General features: G+C 37.0%; 1 protein-coding gene across 2 annotated transcripts in view; it reads right to left on the bottom strand.

The window, feature by feature from the left end:
• RGS7 (regulator of G protein signaling 7) overlaps positions 1-23,756 on the bottom strand; it is a 690,838-nt gene that overhangs the window by 47,648 nt on the left and 619,434 nt on the right. For both annotated transcript variants that reach the window (XM_069064480.1, XM_069064481.1), the window contains exon 10: positions 2,535-2,609. In XM_069064480.1, the coding sequence (XP_068920581.1) occupies positions 2,535-2,609 (75 nt within the window). The remainder of the gene's footprint in view (positions 1-2,534; positions 2,610-23,756) is intronic.

The following is a 23,756-nucleotide window of genomic DNA, read 5'->3' as shown; positions in this document are numbered from 1 at the left end:
GAGAGAGAGAGAGAGAGAGAGAGAGAGAGAGAGAGAAGGGATGGAGGAAGAAAGACCATGAGATGAGAGCATCAGGAAGAGTTTGGAAGAGTCTGTGTCTGAGTTCAAAGTCATTCAGTCATTGTCATAAAAAAAAAAAAAAGACAAATGAATCATTTAAGTTATTTCAGTGCCCTAAAAAATATTGTTGTTGTTTTTAAATGATACTATTTTTGGTTGGGACTAATTCTAATAAATTCAATGTGACAGAAATTGTGGAGCTAGATGTATAAAGAGAAGAGAAAACAAATTTTGAATAGTCTAAAATGGAGATATGCTATAATAAACATGATGTCACTTTTTAAGCCATTATGATCAATGGCCAAGATCTTGGTGTTGACTGACCCTGGAAATCATTTTGAAATTGGTACGTAGTGCTGGAGGTCAGGTCCCTTTTGTATAGCTTACTTATTTTTTCCATCTTTAAAAAGGGCTTAAAATTTGGATAGCAGCATTTCTAACCAGTACTTTTCAATCCAACAGAGACAGATTTTGTATGTTATATTGACAAAATATCAGTGTGAAGTCTGGTTCTAAGAAAAAGAGAACATACATCTGTCTATTTATGTTCAACTTGTACTTAACAATGCCAGCAGTGGGACAGAAGCTGCTAGGTATACTCCAGTTTTGCTTTTCCAAATCAGAGGCTATTTTCCCTAGGTTTCAGTTGGGGAAAATTACCATATAAGAGAAAACTGTGAACAGGATCTCTTCCCAATTCCTCAGGAGAGAACAGGAGTTACTTCCCTCAATATTTTTGGTGAGTTGGTTTGGTTTTTGTGTGTTTGTTTTGTTTTAATCTTGCCCTCCATCATAGCTATGAGTGCACTCATGCTATGCCTTTGAGGAGAGTTTCAAAAGGCTGATGGGTAGAGAGACTGGCAAGAAACAAATAGAGAAATAGTTGTTCTTTTGTCTTGCTTTGACTTCTCTCCTAGAGGCAAAATAAAAACCAATTCTGACTGTTGTATTTGAATTGATTTTATGGCACTTGTTGAAGGCTGTGTTTTTTTAAACTCAGGTACTGAGGAGAGCTGCCTTGAATTAAAGTATCTTCTTATATGAAGAACCTTGGCCTCCATTCAGTAGGCCCTTTAGCTATTGCTGTTGTTCATTTGTGTCCAACTCTTACTGACCTATGGTCCATGGGGTTTTCTTGGCAAAGATACTGAAATGATTTGCCATTTCCTTCTCCAGTAGAGAAGTTCGTCCTAGCTACCTCCTAGGCAAACTGATTTTAAATGAATTACCCAAGGTCACACTGTTTGAGGATAGATTTGAATTCAGCTCTTCCTGATTCCAGGTACAGCACCATATCCATTGAGTCACTCAGCTACCCCATCCCTTAGCTATACTACTATGTGAATAATACCCTCAAAAATGCTTAGTGATTCTATGTGGTGGGCACTCTCTGTTTTAGTAAAAAAAACCCAACCAATCAGCATTAATTAAGCAACTACTATGTGTAAGACACTGGGCTAAATACAGGCTAAACAAACACCAAAATGACACAAACTTTGACTTTAAAGAAAATAGGAAGACTTAGGGAAGAGTCCATGAAAAGGATTATCCTGAGTATAATTAAATACCATTAACAGAAAAGTATCTTATAATTTTCACTTCTTACTCACTATTGAGAACTTTTTTCTCCTTTAGTTTTCTAAAGGTGCCCTTTCTACCATTGTTTTCTTCCCTCATTCTTTGTCTAATTTACTTCCTCTGACTTGTCAGTGTTTACAACTCTATAAGATCTCTCCATGCTGATGCTCTCTACCTAGGGACTGAAGACTTCAGCTCTGTCTCCTACCTTTTAGTATTCATTCCTTGCCAGGTCTTCTTAGAGTTGAGGCTATATGTGAATGAGCATCACTAGCCTACCTCTCAGGCAGTTTTACTTAGGACAGTGGGGAGTGAGATATGTTGTGAGGCTTCAGAGAACAATACTTTAGATTGATCACAGATTTATGGCTTACTTAGGGCAAGGAATGATGGAGAGGAGGACCAGACAAGCAAGTGTCCAGTAAAGCAAAAAATGCAATGGAGAATTCTGTTTTCTGGTATAAATTCCATTTCTTGGGGAGGGGCATTGGTGGTGGTGGTGGTCACATGGTATAGAGTACAATCTGTTTCTTTTAGGGCAGACATGCTAGGAAGAGGGGTGCCCCATTCCCCAAAGAGGCCAAAAGAGGAAGTAGATGTGAGAGTTGGAGGTGGTGAGGCAGGTCTTGGGAGAAGGACATGGTTGTTGAAGAGTGGTACCAAATATTGCAGAAACTGGGGACAGTAGGACTACATGTCTACATCCTCCCCCACTCCCTATCCCCCAAGACTTTGGCACCCTGGGACAGTGTTATGTATCCTGCCCTAGTTATGGCTCTGGTGAAACATGAAAAAAAAAACCAAGAAACTTTGATGTGACTGTAGCCCCAGGGTCCTCCTGTGCATATGGGACCCCATCACCCTCACTAAGGCAATTAGAAGACTTTCTACTTTACCTTTCGAGTTTTGTGAGGGTTCCTCATTCTGGATGATTTTTTAATATCCACTTCGGTTGTGTTTACACAACCAGGCTAGAAATGGAAAATAGAGAAAATAGCTCCTTGAGAAAAGAGTTGTTCATCAGCGCATTTCTTTGCACATTAATGACAGCAGTTGGAAACGTTGTGCATACACAGTGACAAGGAAAAACACTGGTAGTTCTCCCTAAATTGCCTTTAGCAATCTATCAGCCAAAGCTGTTATTGAAACAAAGAGGTTACTCCGTTTTACTTTTTACTCCCTACATTTTAAAACCTCCAATTACCATACAAAATATAATGCTTAGAAAAACACAGACTTGGGTTTGGGATGTGAGTGTAAGGAATTAAAGTCATAATTTCCCATTCAGCAAACTCAGGGTGAAAGTCTACACAGTCCTCTAATGGAATGATGCCTTCCTAGCTGATCTCCTGGCACTATCTTCCCTGGAGTGTAGAATGTTTACTTGGTCATGGTATTATTATTACTAATATTATTATTATTATTATATGGTTACTTGGTTTACCCATGTTAAAAAAACAAAATGACATTCAGTCTGGCCAACTCCAATACTCCAACTCCAGAATGAATTTTTACAGTGGTTACAAATTCCAGGAATTGGGGAGTCCATGATGGAAACATTTGTTCCTAGGAAACAGTATGTGTGTGGGCACTGGAGTCTGTGGCCACAGTGAAGACTATAGAGAAAGGAATTGGCATACCATATTCTATACACATAGAAGTTCACAAATCTCACCCACCCTTATTTCCCCGATACATCATTCTGATGCAGGCATGAGGGGGAAAGAGGAGCATGTGAGCAGTCAACCCTTGTAACCTTCTTCAGTCTTAAGATTCTTGTTCTTTTAATCAATGACAATGATACTACTAGAGCTGCACAGCGAGTAGTGGCAAAATTAATCAGATTCATGACTAATGAGCATTTTTCCATTTTGGCCATGTTCCCAGTTTGTGAACAGTGCTGCTGAAAGAGAAATAATACTTTAGGTAAAACTAATCAAGTTTTCCTTTTCTTTCTTTTTTTTTTTTTAATTTGGAAAAGGGGTACAGGGAAAGGAATATTTATAGGTTCATCAGATCTCAGAGTTAGAAATGACCATCTCAATCATTCATGATTTAAAAGCAATAGAGGGTGACTAGGTGGCACAGTGAATAGAGCACTGGCCCTGGAGTCAGGAGGACCTGAGTTCAAATCCGGCCTCAGACACAACACAAAACTAGCTGTGTGACCTTGGGCAAGTCACTTAACTCCAATTGCCCTACCTTCCCCCTCCTCCAAAAAGCAAAAAGAAAAATCTAAAAAACAAATAAATAAAAGTAATGGAAAGTTATTACTGACACAGGTTTTTCTTTCCAATTTTTGCTTTGCTTTTTAAGTATATCAAACAGGCATAGCAGAAAAAAGAGGTCAAGCAGGCCCAGATAACTCAAGTCTTCTTAGGTTTCCCCAAAAGCTTGAAAGTACATTTTTAACTCAGGATACCAACACAGAGAAGGTGAGGAAAGAAGAATCAGGAAAGGAGTGGGAATGGTGAGAAACATTTGGACCAGTTAAAGAAGATTCTTCTCCCAGACAGAGACAAGCGATTTAGGATACATGTTCATTTTTCTCAAAACTTTTATTGATATATTTTTACAAATCATTGCAAATTTATGAAAGATATCTTGTAACACATTAAAATCATCAAGTAAAATTAATAATACTTATTAGCTGCATGACTCTGGGCAAGTCACTTAACCTCTCAACTTCAGTTTGCTCATTTGTAAAAGGGGAGTAATAATATCCCCTTCCTCACAGAGTTGCTAGAATCAAGTGCGAAAATATATGTAAAGTGATTTGTAAATCTTATAATTTTATGTAAATGTCAGTAATTAGTATTATTATTAATTAAGTAATTAGTGACATAAAAATGTGAGAATAGGCTTTTAAAATACACAAAAGTCTCATACTTAAAATATCATGAATGCTTTCATCAAGAAGAAATACTACAGGCAGCTTTCAGATGAAGAAATTAAAGCTATTTATAGTCATATAAAAATGTTCTAAATCACTATTGATTAGAGAAATCCAAATTAGCTAAGATACCACCTCATACCTATCAGACTGGCTAGTATGACAGAAAAGGAAAATGATAAATATTGGAGGGAATGTGGGAAAACTGGGACCCTCATGCATTGTTGGTAGAATTGTGAACTGATCCAACCATTCTGGAGAACAATTTGGAATTATGCTCAAAGGGCAAAACTGGGCATGCATTTTGATCCAACAATTCCACTACTAGGTCTCTATCCCAAAGAGATCAAAGAAAGGCAAAGGGACCTATCTATACATAAATATTTATAGCAGTTCTTTTTTGTTGTGGCAAAGAACTGGAAAATGAGGGGATGACCTTCAATTGGGGAATGACTAAACAAGTTGTGGTATATGATTGTGATGGGGTACTATTGTACTATAAGAAATGACAAGCAGGATGTTTTCAGAAAAACCTGGAAAAACTTACACAAACTAATGTAAAATGAAGTGGGCAGAACCAGGAGAATAGTGTACATAGTAACAACAATATTGTATGATGATTAACTGTGAATGACTTAGCTCTTCTCAGTAATACAATGATCTCAGACAATTCCAAAGGACTCATGATGAAAAATTCTGTCCACATTCAGAGAAAGAGTTGATAGAAGCTGAATACAGTCCAAAGGATACCATTTTTCACTTTATTTTTTCATGGTTTGTTTTTTATTTTGTCCTGTTTTTTTTTTCTTTCACAACATGACTAATATGGATGTATGTTTTACATGATTGTATCTATATAATCAATATAAAATTGCTTACCACTTTGCGGGGAGGATGTAAGGAGGGAAAAATTTTAGAAAAAGAAGGTTGTCTTCTGAAACTCCTTATAATTGCTTGACTGAAGATAAATTCTTTTCAAAGGAGTCATCCCTTCTGTTGCCCATAAGAGTTAGCCCTTGAACTGGCTTGAGTTTTTTCTATGCATTTTCTCAAGTTCACTCTCTAGAACATCTAGTTGGCCTTTTCTCTGTTTCTCTGATCAAAACAAGGGGCAGGGCAAGGTGTGCAGGCTTCCACATCCCAAACTATCCCCCAAGCTATAATAGTTCATTACAAACTTGCATGACAGTGTGTACATGTACTAATATACAACCTGAAGGGGGAGCTGAAGGACACTGTTCTTGAATTCCCTAGGCAGTGTGATACTGGAATTTAGCTTTCTAGCAAGAGATGGGAGATTTTCTTGGAGGCATTAGCTTTGAAGGTTGATATGGTGGGTAATCCTAAAATTGAGTCCTGAAACCATCTCTTCTGGAAAAAGAACATAGTGTGGATAGGACATTAGATTTGGAGTCAGGAAGACATGAATTCAATTCTGCCCTGGACACTTAATAGCCTTTGTGACCCTGGTCAATCCACTTAACCCTTCTTTGCCTCTGTTTTCCCTATGTAAAATGAGGTGGTTGGACTAGATGCCCCCTATGTTCACTTCCAGCTTTAAATCTAGAATCCTATAAGAGATTTCCTGATGCAGTGTCCTTTTTAGAGAAAGAAGCAGATGGACCATAGATTTCAAGTAGTATCCTACTCGAAGAGCAAAGCCAGTAAGTTGCTTGGACACAATGCATGTCTAACAGAAAGGGGATTGCCTGTTCAGCAGCTGCAACATGTCTTTACCATTGGGATCTATAAGTGCTGCATGCTTCTACATTGTCTTCCTCTGACCCCTATGCATTTTTCTGTGGTGAACTAAATGAAGTTTATCCTATATCTGGTAGTTACATTATACATTGAATTCTTGTGTAGAAGTTAGGGACTGGAACTCTGTCACCTACATTTTGGAAAAGCTAAACACACTATAGCTAAGCTTTATTTGAGAGATTTTCCTGAGGGCAAACTCAGGGGCAAAAACCAAAAAGAGAAATTGATCATTTTGAGATCTGGTCCCCAGGAACCAACCCAATTCATGTAAGTCCATAGTATTAGGGAGTCTGGACTATTAGTTAATAAAAACAATAGCTAGTATATATGCAAACAACACATTTAAGTATAAAGCACTTTATACATTTTATCCTCACAACGCCCCTGGAAGGTTGATGCTGTTATTGTCCCATTTTACAGATGAAGAAACTGAGACAGAAAACTGTTAAGTGACTTGTCCAGGGTAACAGAGTTAGTAAGTGCTTGTGGACAGATTTGAATGTAGGTCTTTGTGGCTCCAGGTCCAGAGTTTTGTATATTGTAAAACTTGCTGCCTTTTATGGCAATATAAGGAAATAGAAAGTGGGCCCCTGGCTTCATTGAGCAATGCCTTTGACCTGGCCTATATAAAAGAACATGTCCAAGTTAATTGCTGCCACTGTCAGTGAGTTTTGGATTCATAATCATGTCTTGTCTCAAATATTGGCTCTCACATTTCACTTTGGGACAGTGAGCAAATTACTTAGCTCCTCATAAGTCCACTTTCCACATCTGTAGAGATAGAGGATAATAATACTTACATTACATCCCTTACAGTGCTAATATGAAGAAAGTAGTCAATACACCTTCACTGCTATGCAAATATGGGGGTGTTGCTATTGTTGGCGTAGGGTGCTCTATCTCTATTTAGACATCTTGGTGGGAATGTCCCTATTGTTCATCCCATGATGAATAATGCTTAGCATTATGTATGAAATTTACTTCTTTTTGTTTTAATTTTATTTTTCTTATAATAAACGAGATTGGTGCTGAGCAAATTCAATTGAGACATTAGTACATATTATTTGCTAATTTTCCTCTGGCTTATACTGTGAAATGACAGACATATCTCTCTGGAGGAAAAGAAAAATCTCTCTTCATTAGAATTACTAACATCATACCTAAGCATGTAGCACATCTTTAAAAACAACAGATTTGAAGATAAATGGATAGTTTTATTAGAAATATTAATCATACGATTCAAAAATAAGAAATACAATATGAATGCAAAAGAGCTAAGTGTTTTTTCATGCTTGTCACAGATGCTTAAAGTTATAATGGGAAAATAATAACAAATTAAGTAAACAGAACACAATGATTCTGATGAGTATAATCTGAAATTTTACTGTTTATGTTATCTCTCTCTCTCCAGTAAGTTGTAGCAGGCAAACACACAGTGAGTACTGTGTGGTTGCTCCTATTTCCTAGGGCTTAGGGAAGTTATTGATTTGGTTGTTGTTATTGTTTGAAATTGAGAAGGCTGGAAAGAGGACAAGGTGGAGATACACAATAAAGACAGCAATTTAAAATGTCAGGAGTAATAAAAATATACCAAGTGGGAGAAAGCAACTTTATTAGAACACAGCTACAGAGAGAGGTAAAAATCAGTAAAAGTGAGTCTCTAGTATATAAAATTATGTGAAATTGGGCCCCAACTCATAAATTCTGTAATTTATAAATAATGTGACATTTTACACTGTTCCTTACTCTTGGTGGAAGCCAGATTATGGAAGCCAGTCAATTGATAAATATTTTTAAAGTACTTACTATGTGCAAGGCACTACGCTAAGTGTTATGGTCTCAAGGAGCTCACATTCTAATGGGAGATGGGGAAGTCAATACTGCAAACAACTATGTAAGTATATTTATACATACATAGACAAATGCATAGACATATGTGTGTATATACATGTATATATGTATGCTAATCTCAGAGTGAAGGCCCTGGTGGTGAAGAAGGAAAGGCCTATTGTGGAAGACAGGATTTGAGCTAAGTATTGAAGGAAGCTAGGAGGTTTATATTTTATGCTAGAGACAATAGGGAATAACTGGTGATTTTTGAGTGAGTGACAAAGTCAGACCTATATTTGAGGAATAGGATATGATACCATATGATAAATATTTATTAAGTGCCAACTATTTGCGAGAGCTAGTGGGGATACAAATAAGAAAGATAGTCTCTTCTCTCAAGGAGCATACAATTTAATGGGTGAAGACAAGACACAAAAGGAAACTGAAAAAGGCAGGTGGAGTGCTTGAAGGTCCTTAGCTCAGGGACATGATGAAGATGGAGGTGGAGCTAAAACCAAGGACAGCAGCTGGTGGCAGATAAAGAGAGAGCTGGCATTTTCAGCCCTCTAGAAAGGGAGGCTGTAGGAGGAGTTTTTTGCTCTACCCTCTGGTCCTCCAATCGGTGAGATAGAAGCAACTGAGGGTATTGATGAGATGTGGGAAGCAAAGCTGAAGCATTCTCCATGATGACAAGTTAACTGGGTTATGTGTGTATCTGGTGATGAGTTTATAATGGGCAGGGTATAATGAAGATGATGGTAGAGGCAAACCAAATAGAGTAGCTGGTGAATATTAGTTTGATAGCTGTAGATGTATTGTAGAGGAGAGAGACTAGAAGTATACAACAATCTAAAAGCTATTCAGAGACCCTGGAGGTGGACACAGCCATTAGAAGACTATTGCAGGGAGGCCAGGTGGCTCAGGGGGCAGCCAGGTGGCTCAGTGAGTAAGAGCACTGGCCCCAGTGTCGGAATGACCTGGGGATCGAATCCGGGCTCAGATACTTAGCACCACACACAGAAATAACTGGCCGTGTAACCTTGAGCAAGTTACTTAACCCCGATTGCTTTAAAAAAAAAAAGAAGACTATTGCAATAGTCTTAACAAGAAGTGATCAGGCCTGGACAGAGACAGAGGTTGTGTGAGTGGAGAGAATAGAAAAAATGAAAGAAATGTTGTGAAGGAAAAATTGGCAAGATTTGGCAGTTTATGGATAAGAATGTTGAGGAAAGGAAAATAGCCAAGACAACTCCAAGACTGTAACTTTGGTAAATGGAAGGATGGTGATACCCTCTACAGGAATAGGGAGGTTTGGGTGAGGGATGGGTTTGGAGAAAAATATAAATTATTTTTTTGGAACTGTAGGTGTTTGACTCAATAAGATGCCCCATGGGATATCTAAAACTTTTTTTAGTCCTCTGGATTTTATCTTCACAATATCTTTTTCATTCATTCCCTCCTTTCAATTTTTACCATCACCACTATTACCACCCTATACTAGGCACTCATTAACCTTTATTATGGTCCTCACTTTATCATTTAACTTGAATTATATGTACAGTTTTCTTCGTCACTGTACAAGATGCTAAACATCTTGGGTGTTTTACTCATCTTCTAAATCTTATAGCATTAAGCACATTTCTTTGTCTATAGTAACTACTCAACAAATACTTATTGAATTAAATTATCACTGTCTCAACCTCAAGAGAATGTTTTCAGAGGATCATATATTTAGGAGTTGGAGGCAAACTTAGAGATCATCTAGTCCAAACCTCCTCCCTCCCCCCTCATTTTATACCTGAGAAAACTAAGGCACAGAGAAGTGAAATTATTTGTCCAAGGTTACATATATAGGACAAATAACAGAACTAGAATTTGAGTGGAAGCCTTTTGACTCCAGAACCAATTCTCTTCATACACACACACATACATATGTATATATATATATATGTATACATGTATATATACATACTTGCACTTGATAAAAATGTAATACTAAATTGTGAAGCTATCTATATAATTGTTGAGCAATATACAATTTGCATATACAAATATGTATGTATGTATGGTGTCTCAAAAGTCTTAGTGAGGTTTTAAGCATACATGCATGCACAAACACACAAATATAAAACATTTATGCCTTCTCCAGAAGCATATTGGTATAGACACTAACTCTGTAGATTTTGATTCCCAGTGTGGGAGTTGTCAATTAAAGCAAATGCTAGGAATTAACCAATGTTCCAGCACTTTCTCATTTAGGAAGATTGAGAACAACTGAACAGCAAAGTCCTCAGTCCTAAACAATACTTAGTACTTAGTAAGTCAATATATATAAAGACTGTTAGGGCATTGTAATGTTAATGGATAGGAAGATCTTCACACATAGCCTGTGATCTCATGGAGCCTGAGTCACATGGAGCCCAACGTGAGAGGAATTTGCCCATGGAGGAGAGAGAGAGAGCGTGAGCAGAGAGTGAGAGCAGGCAGAGAAGAGAGGGAGAAACAAGCTATGAGTGGTTAGAGGGAGGAATTTGTCTAAAGGAACTTGTTTTTGTGGAAAGGTCTAATAGAAAGAAGGTTTAAGATGCTGGCGCTCCCTGGATTAGTGATAAGTACCTTGCTAAATCTTACCTCCTGGTATTCTAATGATGTCCCAAATAGATATTTTGCTTTTGCTTTTGAGGAAAAGAGTTTATTATATTTTGCGAATCTACCCTGGAAATACACATGTATTTTCATAGTGGCTACTGTGGGTATCACATTGGTGTTACAGATATTCATTGATATCTCTTGGAAACCAAACCTACATTTGAAATATAACCTTTTCAGAAACTTTGTATGCTTGGTTTTTGCTTTTTTAACTTTCCCTCTGATTTACTCCCTTCTTGCCATTTCTACTGCTTCACATTAGGAAGTAATCACTACATCTATGCAATTACCAGAATAGAGGAGAGATATTACATCAGATATCTTGAAGACTGTTGTGCAGATAGGGCTGTTGGTGAATGCAAATATCATTAAGAACCTGTAGCCTGAATACAGAATGTGGGATTTGAGGCACTGTATCCAATAAATGTGAATGTAGGTTTTTATTCTACATGCAACAAAGAGACAAAGGGAGTTCATTGAGATGTTACAAATTGAATTTTATACCATAGGTCCCTAAGATGACTCAAATTCTTAAAACCTGTGATTCTTCCCTCTTCTTCATCTATTACATTCAATCAAGTTGTCAAGTCTGGTCTATTAGACCTTCACGATTACATCTGCATCTGTCCCCCATGCTGTCAATTGCCTGGAGATTTATCTTTCATCACCTCTTTCCTGAACTAATGTAATAGTATTCTAAAGGGTCTTCTAGCCTCCAGTCTCTGCTTTGTCCAATTCATAATTAACAGAGCTGCCAAACTCTTTCTAAAGCTTAGCTCTGACTTTGTCACTTTCCTTCAGTGCCTATCTATCCACTGAAGAATAAAATGCAAAGTACAGGCTTTTATGGTGTGTCAAAGGAGCAGAATAGGTACCATGCTGAACTGGCAGTCAGGAAGTCCCAAGTACAAATCCTATCTTTGATACTGAATAATAGCTATGTGACCTTAGACAAGTAACCACTCTCATCCTTTGTTTCATCATCTATCAAGTAGGGATAATAACACTTGTAATGCCTACCTCAGATGGCTGTTGTGAGGTCAAAATGAGATAAAGTATGTAAATTATTTTGTGAATTTGCACTATAAAATCCAAGTATTATTATAGTTCTAATCCACATGAACAACCTTACTTTATAAAACTCTCTTCCTAGGACATTATGTTTCAGACAGACTTAATTTCTAATTATTCTCTAATCCCTTTCTTCACTTTTACACCTCCATACATTTTATCCTTATCTTTCACTCTTGGAATTCACTTCCTTGAACTTCTTTGCCTTAAAATTTTTCTCTTCCTTTAAGGTGTATCTCAGGTGCCATCTCTTCCGTGAAGCTTTTTCTGTTCCTTCAGCTAAAAGTGATCTCTCTCCCCTCAAAGTTTCCTATGTCATTTTGTCTAGAATTCCTCCTTAACCTCTACCATAAATGATGTTGTATTATAATTATTTGTGTATATGTCATACCTCCCCTGGCTATATTGTTTTTCTTTTCTCTATTCTCCATGCCTAGGACCATGTCTTTAAAAAAACTGAAATTCAATAAATATTAGAGAACAGATCAATATATTTCAAAGTGTATATGCCTCTATGTATGTATACACACAACAAACTTCAGGACATGACCACACCATGCCTTACACTGATATTTTTGAGTTGCTACGTTAAAAAAAATATTACTTGATGGCAAAATTACAGATATGATTCTCTGTGTAATCATCTAGGCTAAGTCTCCCATGACAGATAATCTCTCAATCTTGCACTGGTCCAATACTCAGTGACTTTTTGCCTTGGTAGGACCTGCCAGATCTTATAATATGATGCAACATTTTTTTTTTTTGGCTTTTTGGAGGGGGGTGGGCAGGGCAATTGGGGTTAAGTGAGTTGCCCAAGGTCACACAGCTAGAAAGTGTTAAGTGTCTGAGACTGGATTTGAACTCAGGTCCTCCTGACTCTATTCACTACTCCACCTAGCTGCCCCTGATGCAACAATTTTTAGGAATCCAGGATTATCTCTATGTACCTATTAGGCATTGGAGTAAGACTTTACTGGAATATATACTCCCACATATGTATGTTCTTATACATTGCATTGCATGTGTACATGCACAGACATGCACAGGCACATATGCATATGCACATATATATATATACAAACATACACAAACACACATATATGTATGTATAATTTTGTTGCTCAGTTGTTTCAATTGTATCTGACTTTTGTGATGTCATTTGGATTTTTCTCAGCAAAGATACTGGAGTGGTTTATCTTCTCTTTCTCTACCTCATTTTACAGATGAGGAAACTGAGGTAAACAGGGTTAAGTGACTTGCCCAGAGTCTCACAGCGTAGGAAATGTCTGAGGATGTATTTGAATTCAAGTATTCCTGACTGCAAGCCTGGTGCTCTATCCACTGTGTCACCTAGCTACGCAAGTTATATATAAATGATCAGGGAAATTTCTGTTCAAATTAATATGGTTAAAGGGTGAAAAATCTGTTCTTGAGGCTTTGTTAACTTCATTTGCTTTGGTCTTCTGACTCAGGGGATGAATCGATTGGCTTCAATTGGTGTGGAGCACAGCCACTCATTTGTGTTCTACAAAAAAAAAAATTGAGCTAACTGCAGATTTTGCTCTTTTTGCCCTTTATCTTCTTTGTAGGTCGGGCCAAACAGCAAGACAGCTCTGAGAGTAAGTAGGAGTAATGATGGGAAACTCTGTGTACAGCCTTTCCCTATGGCTGCCTTGGGAAAGCAGGACTTTGCAGTTATTTGTGGTCTCATCCACACAGCCCAAGAGAAAAGATTTTGTGCCTGCTAGAAATAAAGCTTCTGGACTGAATAGTGAAGAGCCAATGGCACATCTTAGCTAAAGAGCTGGTGGGTGGTGGAAAGAGAAACTCTGTGACTGAGTAGTGGAAGTTCCTGAACTCTACCCTGATAGAAGAGAGGGAAGGGTTTCCTGGGTATTATAAATCTTAGAGACTTTAGGGACTCAGTCTTTTTGAGAGAGAAGGGGGATTTTTGGGTAGCACCAACTTCTAGTGAGAGCAGGAGGAACATCAAGGCCCCAGTACAGTTGGATGCATTACTGGTTTTGTCCTCCACTCTTATCCTGAAATTTTCAGCCAGTACAGGCCCAATGGGAAGTGGATTGCCTTTCTAGTATTCCTTTCAAGAGTAGTCCAAACTCTTAGGATGGAAGTGAACTCCCTCCATAAAGATCAAAGTGAAAGTGGGACTTAGAATAATGGGAAGATGGGGTTCCCTCTAGGAAGCCCAACTTATTTCTCTTCCAAGAGGATTACAAACCATAAGGTGGAACTATGAATCCAGGGAACTGACTAGGGTCTGAGGGGAAAATAGAACTCACAAAAGGAGGAGGAGGATCGTACAATTTGCAAATAAATGTCTTTTTCTGCATTTTCAATAAGGGTAAAATAAAGTGTGTCCCGTACCTTATATAAACTATTACATTGCAAAATAGCATAAGGATTTTGGCATTATTCCTATCAGTGTGAAACCAGATAGTAGTGATATTCTGAAATTTTCCCAAGGAAACTCTTGATAGTCTTAAAAGGAGATATAAACCTGGGATAATATCTATCTCAAGATCAAACTTAACTTCGGTTATCATAAGGCTTGAGATGCTGAGCAATGAGTTACAGGTATATACTAAATTATTTCAAATAAAAAGAGTAAAACATTACTTTAAATATAATTTTTTCATTTATTATTGAAATTTTAAAATCTATATCTAGATTATGCAAACTATATTTTAAACATTCACTTCAGAAATTGAAGGTTTCTCTAAATGTCATTTTACATGTTCTTTTTCATTCAGTTAAATATGTGACTACAAACTATAGAGTAGGGTCAGATACCAGTCATTTTCTTTGCTTAGTTCTTGTTATTATAAAAAAATTTTTTATTGATACTAACTAAATATCTTTACTTTTTTTTTTTTTTGCTTTTTGGAGGGCAATTGGGGTTAAGGGACTTGCCTAAGGTCACACGTCTAGTTTTTGTGTTAAGTGTCTGAGGCTGGATTTGAACTCAGGTCCTCCTGACTCTAGGGCTGGTGCTCTATTCACTGAGCCACCTAGCTGCCCCAATATCTTTACTTTCACAGAAGATTTTTATGTAAGTCCCTACTAATTTTATTTCTAGAGATTTTTATTAGTAAAATCATTAGTTTATTTTTAAAATTTTGATTTTCCCACTAAATGTCAAGAGAACTTTGATAACTTCCTTCTTTCATTTTATAAAATTATCACCAAAATAAAGATTGTGTTATTAGTGATCTCTCCTCTGATCCAAGTAAAACAATGAACCTAATTTAAAAAAATCAACTCTATAAAGCCTAATACTTTCTTTTATTTAAGCCTTATTTCATTTTTTGGTGAGATATAGACAAACCTGATTTACTGTCATTTCTATGAATAAATGCAAGAAATGGCCCTTGTTTTCCCCCACTTATTTTAAAATCAACTCTAATATTCAATTAGTGTTTATGATAATCAGTAGATCACAGCAAATAAAACATTATACATGAGACTACAATAATTAAGTTAACTTAATGGATATCATTAAGTAACAGACATTTCAGACTGCCCGTTGATAGGTGGCTAACTGGAAATAAGATTATTGCAATCTGTCGCAGTCCAAGACACAGCAAGCAACTACCCTAATCCAGGTGTGGGGTTACTGGAACCTTCTGGAACCAGGAAATTCATTGAGAATGACAAGAGAGGTTCTTGGTGACTGCATTGAGATAGGCACAATTTGCCTTCTTTGTCAATGGTGTTTTTATTTTACAGGTTTTAGGAAGTAAAAGGTTTGGGGGCAGCTAGGTGATACAGTGGATACATGCCTTGATCTGTAGTTGGGAAGACCTGAGTTCAAATACAGACTCAGACACTTACTAGTTGTATGGCCCTGGTGAGTCATTTAACCCTTGTTTGTCTCAGTTTCTTCCTCTGTAAAATGGGAATAATGATGGCACTTATCTCCCAGGGTTGCCATGGAGATCAAATGAGATAATCATTATGAAGAACATGATAAAATGCCTGGCACATAGTTAATGCTATGTAAATGGCGGCTAATATTATTTGTCAGAAGTAAAATTAGTGTTGGTCCACAGACCAATAGTTGATAAACACTGATTTATTTCATTCCCTATTCCTCTTGCCCTCCTACTTTCAATCAGAATTAGTCACAAATAATCTCAGAAAGAACAGTACTGGGGCGGCCAGGTAGCACAGCGAGTAAGAGCACCGGCTCCAGTGTTGGGATGACCTGGGGATCGAATCTGGGCTCAGATACTCAACACCCTCCCAGAAACACCTGGCCGTGTAACCTTGAGCAAGTTACTTAACCCCAATTGCTTAGGGGCAGCCAGGTGGCTCAGCGAGTAAGAGCACTGGCTCCAGTGTCGGGATGACCTGGAGATCGAATCCCGGGCTCAGACACTCAGCACCCACCCAGAAACACCTGGCCGTGTAACCTTGAGCAAGTTACTTAACCCCGATTGCTTAGGGGCAGCCAGGTGGCTCAGCAAGTAAGAGCGCTGGCTCCAGTGTTGGGACGACCTGGATCAAATCCGGGCTCAGACACTCAGCACCACACCCAGAAATAACTGGCTGTGTAACCTTGAGCAAGTTACTTAACCCCGATTGCTTAAAAAAATATATATATTTTACATCCAGAGAGAAAGAAATGAGTAATAAGAATAAATGCTATTCCCTGTCATGACATGAAGGGAAGATTCAGGTTTGGATTAACTAATGGTTTTATTTTTTTTTTAAAGCAGCTATCAGAAATGTCAGAGATCAGAAGACCAAAAATTCTTTGTGGAAAGAATGAAAAGTATATATGTGGTCCGTAATGGGCAATAATAGGAAAAAGAAAATATGAGTTGGCCTCGTTGACCATGGCATAATTTCTGCAAGTCCACTATGACTCAAAGCAACACTACTATTTCTAGTAAGGATGTATCAGTCAATCACCTTATTACTCCAAATACCACTCTCTTTGACTCCAGTAACCACTTGTCATAGGCTTCATGAAACTGCCAACATCCAATATTAATGAAATCTATAATATGGGAAGAGAATTGACACATTTTCAATGAAATCCCCACTAATATTAATGGTGTCTTAATTCCTGAGATTGTGCACTTAAAAAATACATAAGCTGAGCAAGTCCACAAGGCAAACATGATCTAAAGATATTGAGTATAGGCTCAGTACTGGAAGTTTCTTGGTTAAATTTATTTTTATGCCCCCTGTAAAATGCAGTGGTCTTGTGTCTTTGTGACAGTTTTTCTAACTATCTAACAGGTATAAAAATATTTATATTTCAGACATGGCATTAATAGATCTGTATAGATATTTTTGGACACTTGGTTGGGGAAGAAAGCTCTTTCAGATTTAGGAAACAGTAAAAGCCAATTTTTCAAACTACTTTCTATAAAGAGAAGGTCCCAGTTTACCATTCTTATGTGTTTTGATCATATAATTATAATTGATATTACTAATCATGACCTCGGGCAACACAAAGTATTGAAGTACCCTGTAAATTGTCAAAGGATGATTGAGTGATGTTCAGGATGATTGAGTGATGTTCAGGATAATTGTTTTTTTTTTGCTAAATGTTTTTCATTGTACCTGAATTATTTGAAAATTGGAGATCCAAATATAGTGTATACACATGTATTATATACTTATACACAAACATACATACACATATACATAAATTTAGATTAGATCTCAAATGTCTTGAAAATTAGAGATCTATGTATAGTGTATATATATATACATGTATACATACATATATAGGTACATATATACACATATCACATATATTTATCAATACAATACATACCATATATACTTTGAGTTTTCAACATACATACACATGTATAATATATAATAAACTATTGAATAATATAAATATATGTATTATGCGGGTATATATAATATATGCATATATTATATATTTTGTATATAATACATATACATAACACATCATACTATGTGTGTATGCATTATGTATGAATGTGTGTATGCATGTGCCTGTGGGGTGTAGTGTATTGTATGTATAAACAGTTTTATATATACATGTATACATATGTATATATGTATAGACACACACACACACACACACACACACACACACATATATATATATATATATATATATACACACACACACATATATCTTCCTAGTCACCAGATTATCTAAATAACTGGAATATCTTGACTATACCAGATAACACATTTTTTATGAAAATGTGTCCTATGGCTTTTTAAATAATGCTTATTCCCAAATGGTTGCTAAATGAATGAATAAATGAACTTTTATTGCATTAACTCAGGCCACTCTGATGTCTCAGCCACTTCCTGGTTTTTCCATGCCAGACTGTCTGCTCTTCAACGACTACCTCTCCCCACTTTCCTGACTGAAGGTCCCACCATACCTGTGTGACCCTGGGTTCTGATTTGTGAGCTTTCCATTTATCTCATCCTATCTCCATGCCACTTCCCAACATTTGCCTGCTATGCTGCCTGTATACCTCCTACTTCAGACTGATAACAGTAGTTAAATCAATGATACCATTTCTGGTAAGGACAGGTCAATCAATTGTCCTATCTACCCATTCTCTCTGATTTTCTTGTCCTAGGCACTACCCTTACATCAAGACTTCTGGCCCTTACTCACCTGAACATGTTATCTTTCTGTATTAAATTGTATGCTCCTTGAGGTCAAGGACTGTCTTACTTGTTTGCATTTGTATTCTCAGAGCTTAGCATAGTGACTGATGCTTATTAATTGCTTATTAAATTATTTTCATTCATTCATTTTTTTCAGTTGGCTGGAATACCAATAATATGTGATATTACTGAAGATAGAAATAAGCTTGGGTACTGAAGAGTCAGTTCTGAACAAAAGAAGGAATCCTTTGTTCATATGGGTGTTGTTGTTAAGTTGTTCAATCACGACTGACTTTTTGTCACCCTGTGAGTCATACTTTCCATGGGATTTTCTTGACAAAGATACTGGGGTCATTTGCCATTTCCCTCTCCAGTGGATTAAGGCAAAGAAGAGTTAAATTACTTGCTCAAGATCATTTAGACAGTAAGTGTCTAAGGCTGGATTTGAACTCAGGTCTTCCTAACTCTAGACCTAGCATTCTTTCCACTGAGTCATCTTGCTGACTCTTTCCATACTGGGAATCCTACCCCTGAATTTTTCTTCCTGATTCATCTACTTTTATTTAAATCCACCCATTCTTTAGGGTTTAGATCTACTCCTGTTATCTAAACCTCTAGGAAACTCGTGCCTCATATTTTAGCTGCTAGATGACATTGCCTCATATTATTAACTATTGTCTCGTGAGCATTAGTCTTATCTCAACATGTAACCCGCTGAGTTCAGGGACCTTGCCTTATACCGCTGTAGTCTGAACAGCAATGAAGAGTATCGAAGGCAGAGTCGACACTCAATAAATTCAATTAAACAAGCATTTATTTAGTGCTTACTGGCAGGCTACCGTGTGTAAATCTTGTTTTAATATTTGTGAGTATACAAATTAAAAAAGATTGCTATAATAGAATCACTAAAGCTGCACTGGTACAACGGGTACAACTCTCAGACTGTTTACAATCATAATTTTATAATGGTAACATAATAGTATTTCTTAAAACACCTTATATTTACATATGTGTATATATTCTAATTGATTGTATACACACATGTAAAAATATGTATGCACATATACACTCATGTATACATATATATGCATATACACATACACCTATTTATGTGTGTATACAAAGGTATCAATATGACATAGAAGGAAAGCTGCATGTGTTCAAAATCACATGACAAGATTAAATTCATTGAGTGGCACAACCAGTATTTTCCATGTGTCTTAACAGTGAATCCCAGGCTTTTGCCACTCTCTTATGGCTAGCTGCCTATAGATAGATAGATTAGATAGATAAATATGGATGGATGGATGGATGGATGGATGGATGGATGGATGGATGGATGGATGGATGGACAGAAAGACAGACAGATGGGTAGACTGATAGATAGAACAGACAAATGCATAGATAAAAATGGACAGTATGCAAAGCTCATGGATACTGAGAAGTAGGAAGGGGAAGGGAAAAACTACTTTTCAGTCAGTCAATAAGCATTTATCTAGTGCCTACTATGTGCCAAGCACTGTGCTAATTGCTGAAGACACAAAGAAAGACAAAAACACAGTTGCTGCACTTTAGCAACTCCCAGTTGAATGAGAGGGACAGCATGCAAATAGTCATATACAGGCAAGATATATACAGGATAAATTGGAAATCACCATTAGTATTAAGGGTGTATTTGTGTGTTTCTATGTGTGTGCATATGTGACCTTTTTATCTATTACACATCTCTATTCTATTCATGGCTACAAGGGTTATTCTCCCCCTCTCACCCCTGCTCTTAGTGGTTCTAACCTACTCCTCCCTATCGCTATCCCCCATCCTCCACCACCTTTACTAAATAAGGGGTTTACTTAACTTTTGACTGAGGCTTTTTTAGATTATTGAAAGGAATGTGTCAAAAATCAATAGCACTACCATTCTTTATGGTGAAGTTCTTGTCACAGATATTAGCAGGAAATCTACCTTTATATAATGCCAAGCCATTAATTCATGCTGTCTGACATGCTTGTTTCCCTAAAGACAACTTTCACTTAGCCTGCCCCAATTCTGAAAAATGAAAAATTTAATGGTGATAGTTGATAAGGTGCTATATTAGTAGCTTTGTTTGAAGGCTATTTCTATTTCTATGTCCTCTTGGGTATATTTCTGGTAAATTTTTAAAAAGCTGCTATTCTCTCCTACACACTGGCAATGGCCTAAGTGAATAGAAATGATGCATGGGGTATACTGACATTTTGAAAATTTGCTTAAGTGAAGTAACATAAAAATATATTGCTGAATGTTTTCAGCCTAAAATCTAGATGTTTGCCACTTAAAAACACCCAAAGGCTTCAACAGATCATAAAGTGACTTTGAAACTCTCAAGATTTTTTAAAAATTTAATTTAAATCATTATTTTTGTTTTTAAAACCTATTTTCAGATATTTCCTAGGCATTAAAATCAAACATTAAAGTTAAAGCTCTTACAGAATAGATTATAAACAAATCACCAAGAACTCTATGTGCTTGTTGAAACTCCACAGAAATGTTAGGTTAAGGTAAAATGCCATAGGAAAGTTAGTTAGACTATGTACAATTGGTGATGTTTAGAGCTGGCTAATTGCAACACTAACCAGCACAGGCTTCTGAACCTAAACATCATTTTATTTTTTAACAGAAAAAACAGCAACAAAAAGCTTGCCCTTAAGAAATAAAAAAAGGTCGGGTGGAAGCCATCTCACAGTTTGCCTGGACCTATGGAACATTCTTTATCACAAGTTACCAATATAAAATACAGGTAATCATGAATCAAGAAATCATTAGAATGGAAACATTAAAGGGACCGTTATATTTCCAGAATCTACTCTTTTTGGCTGTACTGCAAAGGTTAATGTTGGATCCAATAACCTTCTTATTCCCTACTCACATTTAGGCAACTGGCCCAGCTTTTCATTTGTAAGCAAAAATAAATGCCTTATTTATAGTAATGATAAATGAATAAAGCATTTGTTAAAAGCTTACTATGTGCAAAGCACTGTGCTAAGCACTAGATAAAAACAAAACAAAAAAAAATAGGGTAGTCCCCGATCTCAAGGAATTCACATTCTAATTGGTGAAACAACACACACATATATGTATGTTATATGCACATATATACACATATGTATATTGTGTGTATATACAAGTGTGTTCGTGTGTGTATGTGTGTGTGTGTGTGGCTCCAAGTCAAATGGAAAGGTTGGTCCTTAGAACAGATGTTAATGCCTTTTTAAAAATCTCATTTCCATTGATAAAATCAGATCAATTTCTTATATTGAATCATTTCACAGTGCCCAGGATCTTTATAAGAACTTTCTTTTTGAATCTTCTGTTGCACTAGGAGGAACAGTTAGTTGCTAGATTCCATCTCCACAGGGGTTGTTTCCCAGGATGATGGCTGTAGTTACTGGGTTAGAAGTATACCTGTTCTGAACATTGCACACAGTAACAGTAATATTGCAAGGATCAATGTTGAAAAAATTTAGCTACTCTGATCAAGACACTGATCCAAGACAATTTCAAAGGACCTATGATAAAAAATGACATCTACCTCCAGAGAAAGTACTTATGAACTCTGAATACCGATTGAAGCATGCTTTAAAAAAAAAACACTTAATTTTCTTGTTTTATTTTTTGTCTGTTTTCTTTTGCAACATGGCTAATATGGAAATATGTTTTGCATGACTTCACATATGTAAGCTAGATAAAATTGTTCGCCTTCTTAAGGAGGGTGGATGGCTAAAAGGGAGAGAATTTGCAACCAAAAAATTTTAAAAATAAACACTAAAAGTTTTTTCACATGTAATCAGGAAATATTTAACACAATAAACACACACATGTGTACATGTACATACACATACACAGACATGTACATATACATGTGTAAATTATAGCTATTCCAAAAGTTCTTAGGCTCAGGATCTTAGACAGACAGTGGTCAAGGTGGTGGAGATGACTCTTCTAGTACATGTTGCCTCCTGTCTCTCCTTCAAAGTGCCCTGTTGCTTCAGCTAGGCTGGCCAGCTGTAATGGAAATGCAAATTTAAAGATCTTCCCTGCCCCTAGGCTAAAGTACACCTGGAGCCTGGGGTGGGAGGCTTGTTTTTCAGTTGATACTTTTTCATTGGCCAGTGGGTCCAAAAGGTTGTTACATTCTCTGAGCCAGGAGAAGGCTATATAAGCCCTGATGTGTAGCTTTGTTTTGGGGCTCACTTTGAGAAGTGTTCTGTGATCTGATCAGATGAAACTCTGGAAAGACGTTGTCCAGAGCCCCCCGGCTTTGAAACCCAGATGTTGTTTGGTATGGATGTAATGGTTGGACAGTTTGGAAATCTGTCTACTTGATCTGTTTTTGTCTTGATAATTCTGTCTGTATACTCTGAAGTTCGGGGTGCTGACCTTTTTCCCCTGAACTAGGTGAATGATACATATCTGACTGATTAAAGTAAGCTTGTTAACCCATTTTGAGTTGCTTTCCTTTATCAAAGCAGATCCAAGAACCTATATTGGCAGACACCCTGGGGACACTGGGGTGCTTGCCGCTACACCTGCCTGTCCTGTGGGTAGTATTGATTGGCAACTGATAGGATGGTTAGCCTCTTCTCTTGGACTCCTTGTCTATCTGCCTGTTCTTGGCAATTGGTCAGTAGTTGGTGGTAATGAAGAAGACTGACCGCTTCTACTTAATGATTTTACCTCTCAAAGGTGACTGAATGGGCATAATTGGTGGTTTGAGGGACACTGCTTTTCCAAAGGCTCTTGGGTTCCAGGTGCTGGTTGTTTCCATTAGGGTCCAAGAGTAGATGGTGGTCAAAGTGAAAGTGGGAGTAGTTGAACTGGCACTTGCCTCCTGCCTCTCAGAACTGGGTTCAAATCTTACTTCAGATCTTTTTGGCTGTGTCAAAATGGGTGTTATTTAATCTCTGTGACTTTCAATGTCCTTATTTGTAAAACTTGTAGAACAATACATGTACTGTGATTATTGTGAAAAAACGATCACTTTGTAAACACAAGTTATGTATACTTAAAACATTCATTGAGATTTTGCTAAGCACTCCACCCAGCAAAGTGATAGAATTCAATTCAAAATTTATTTAGCTGCCTGTTTTGTGCAAAGCACTTTGCTAGACGCTAGAGGGGTAGAGGGCAAGGAGACAAAAAGGTTAAATAGATAGGATCTCAGATTATGGTCTAGATCAGGGAACAGATACACATATAATGATAATTCCATAGTATTTTAAAGCATACAAAGTAC

This window comes from Petaurus breviceps, unplaced genomic scaffold (genome assembly GCF_028583685.1).
Source record: "Petaurus breviceps papuanus isolate PSGF00001 unplaced genomic scaffold, PetGlider_PUasm1.0 90633, whole genome shotgun sequence".
Taxonomy (NCBI): Eukaryota; Metazoa; Chordata; class Mammalia; order Diprotodontia; family Petauridae; genus Petaurus; species Petaurus breviceps.
Note: the sequence above shows the minus strand (reverse complement) of the source record. Positions and strands in the feature narration are given on the sequence as shown.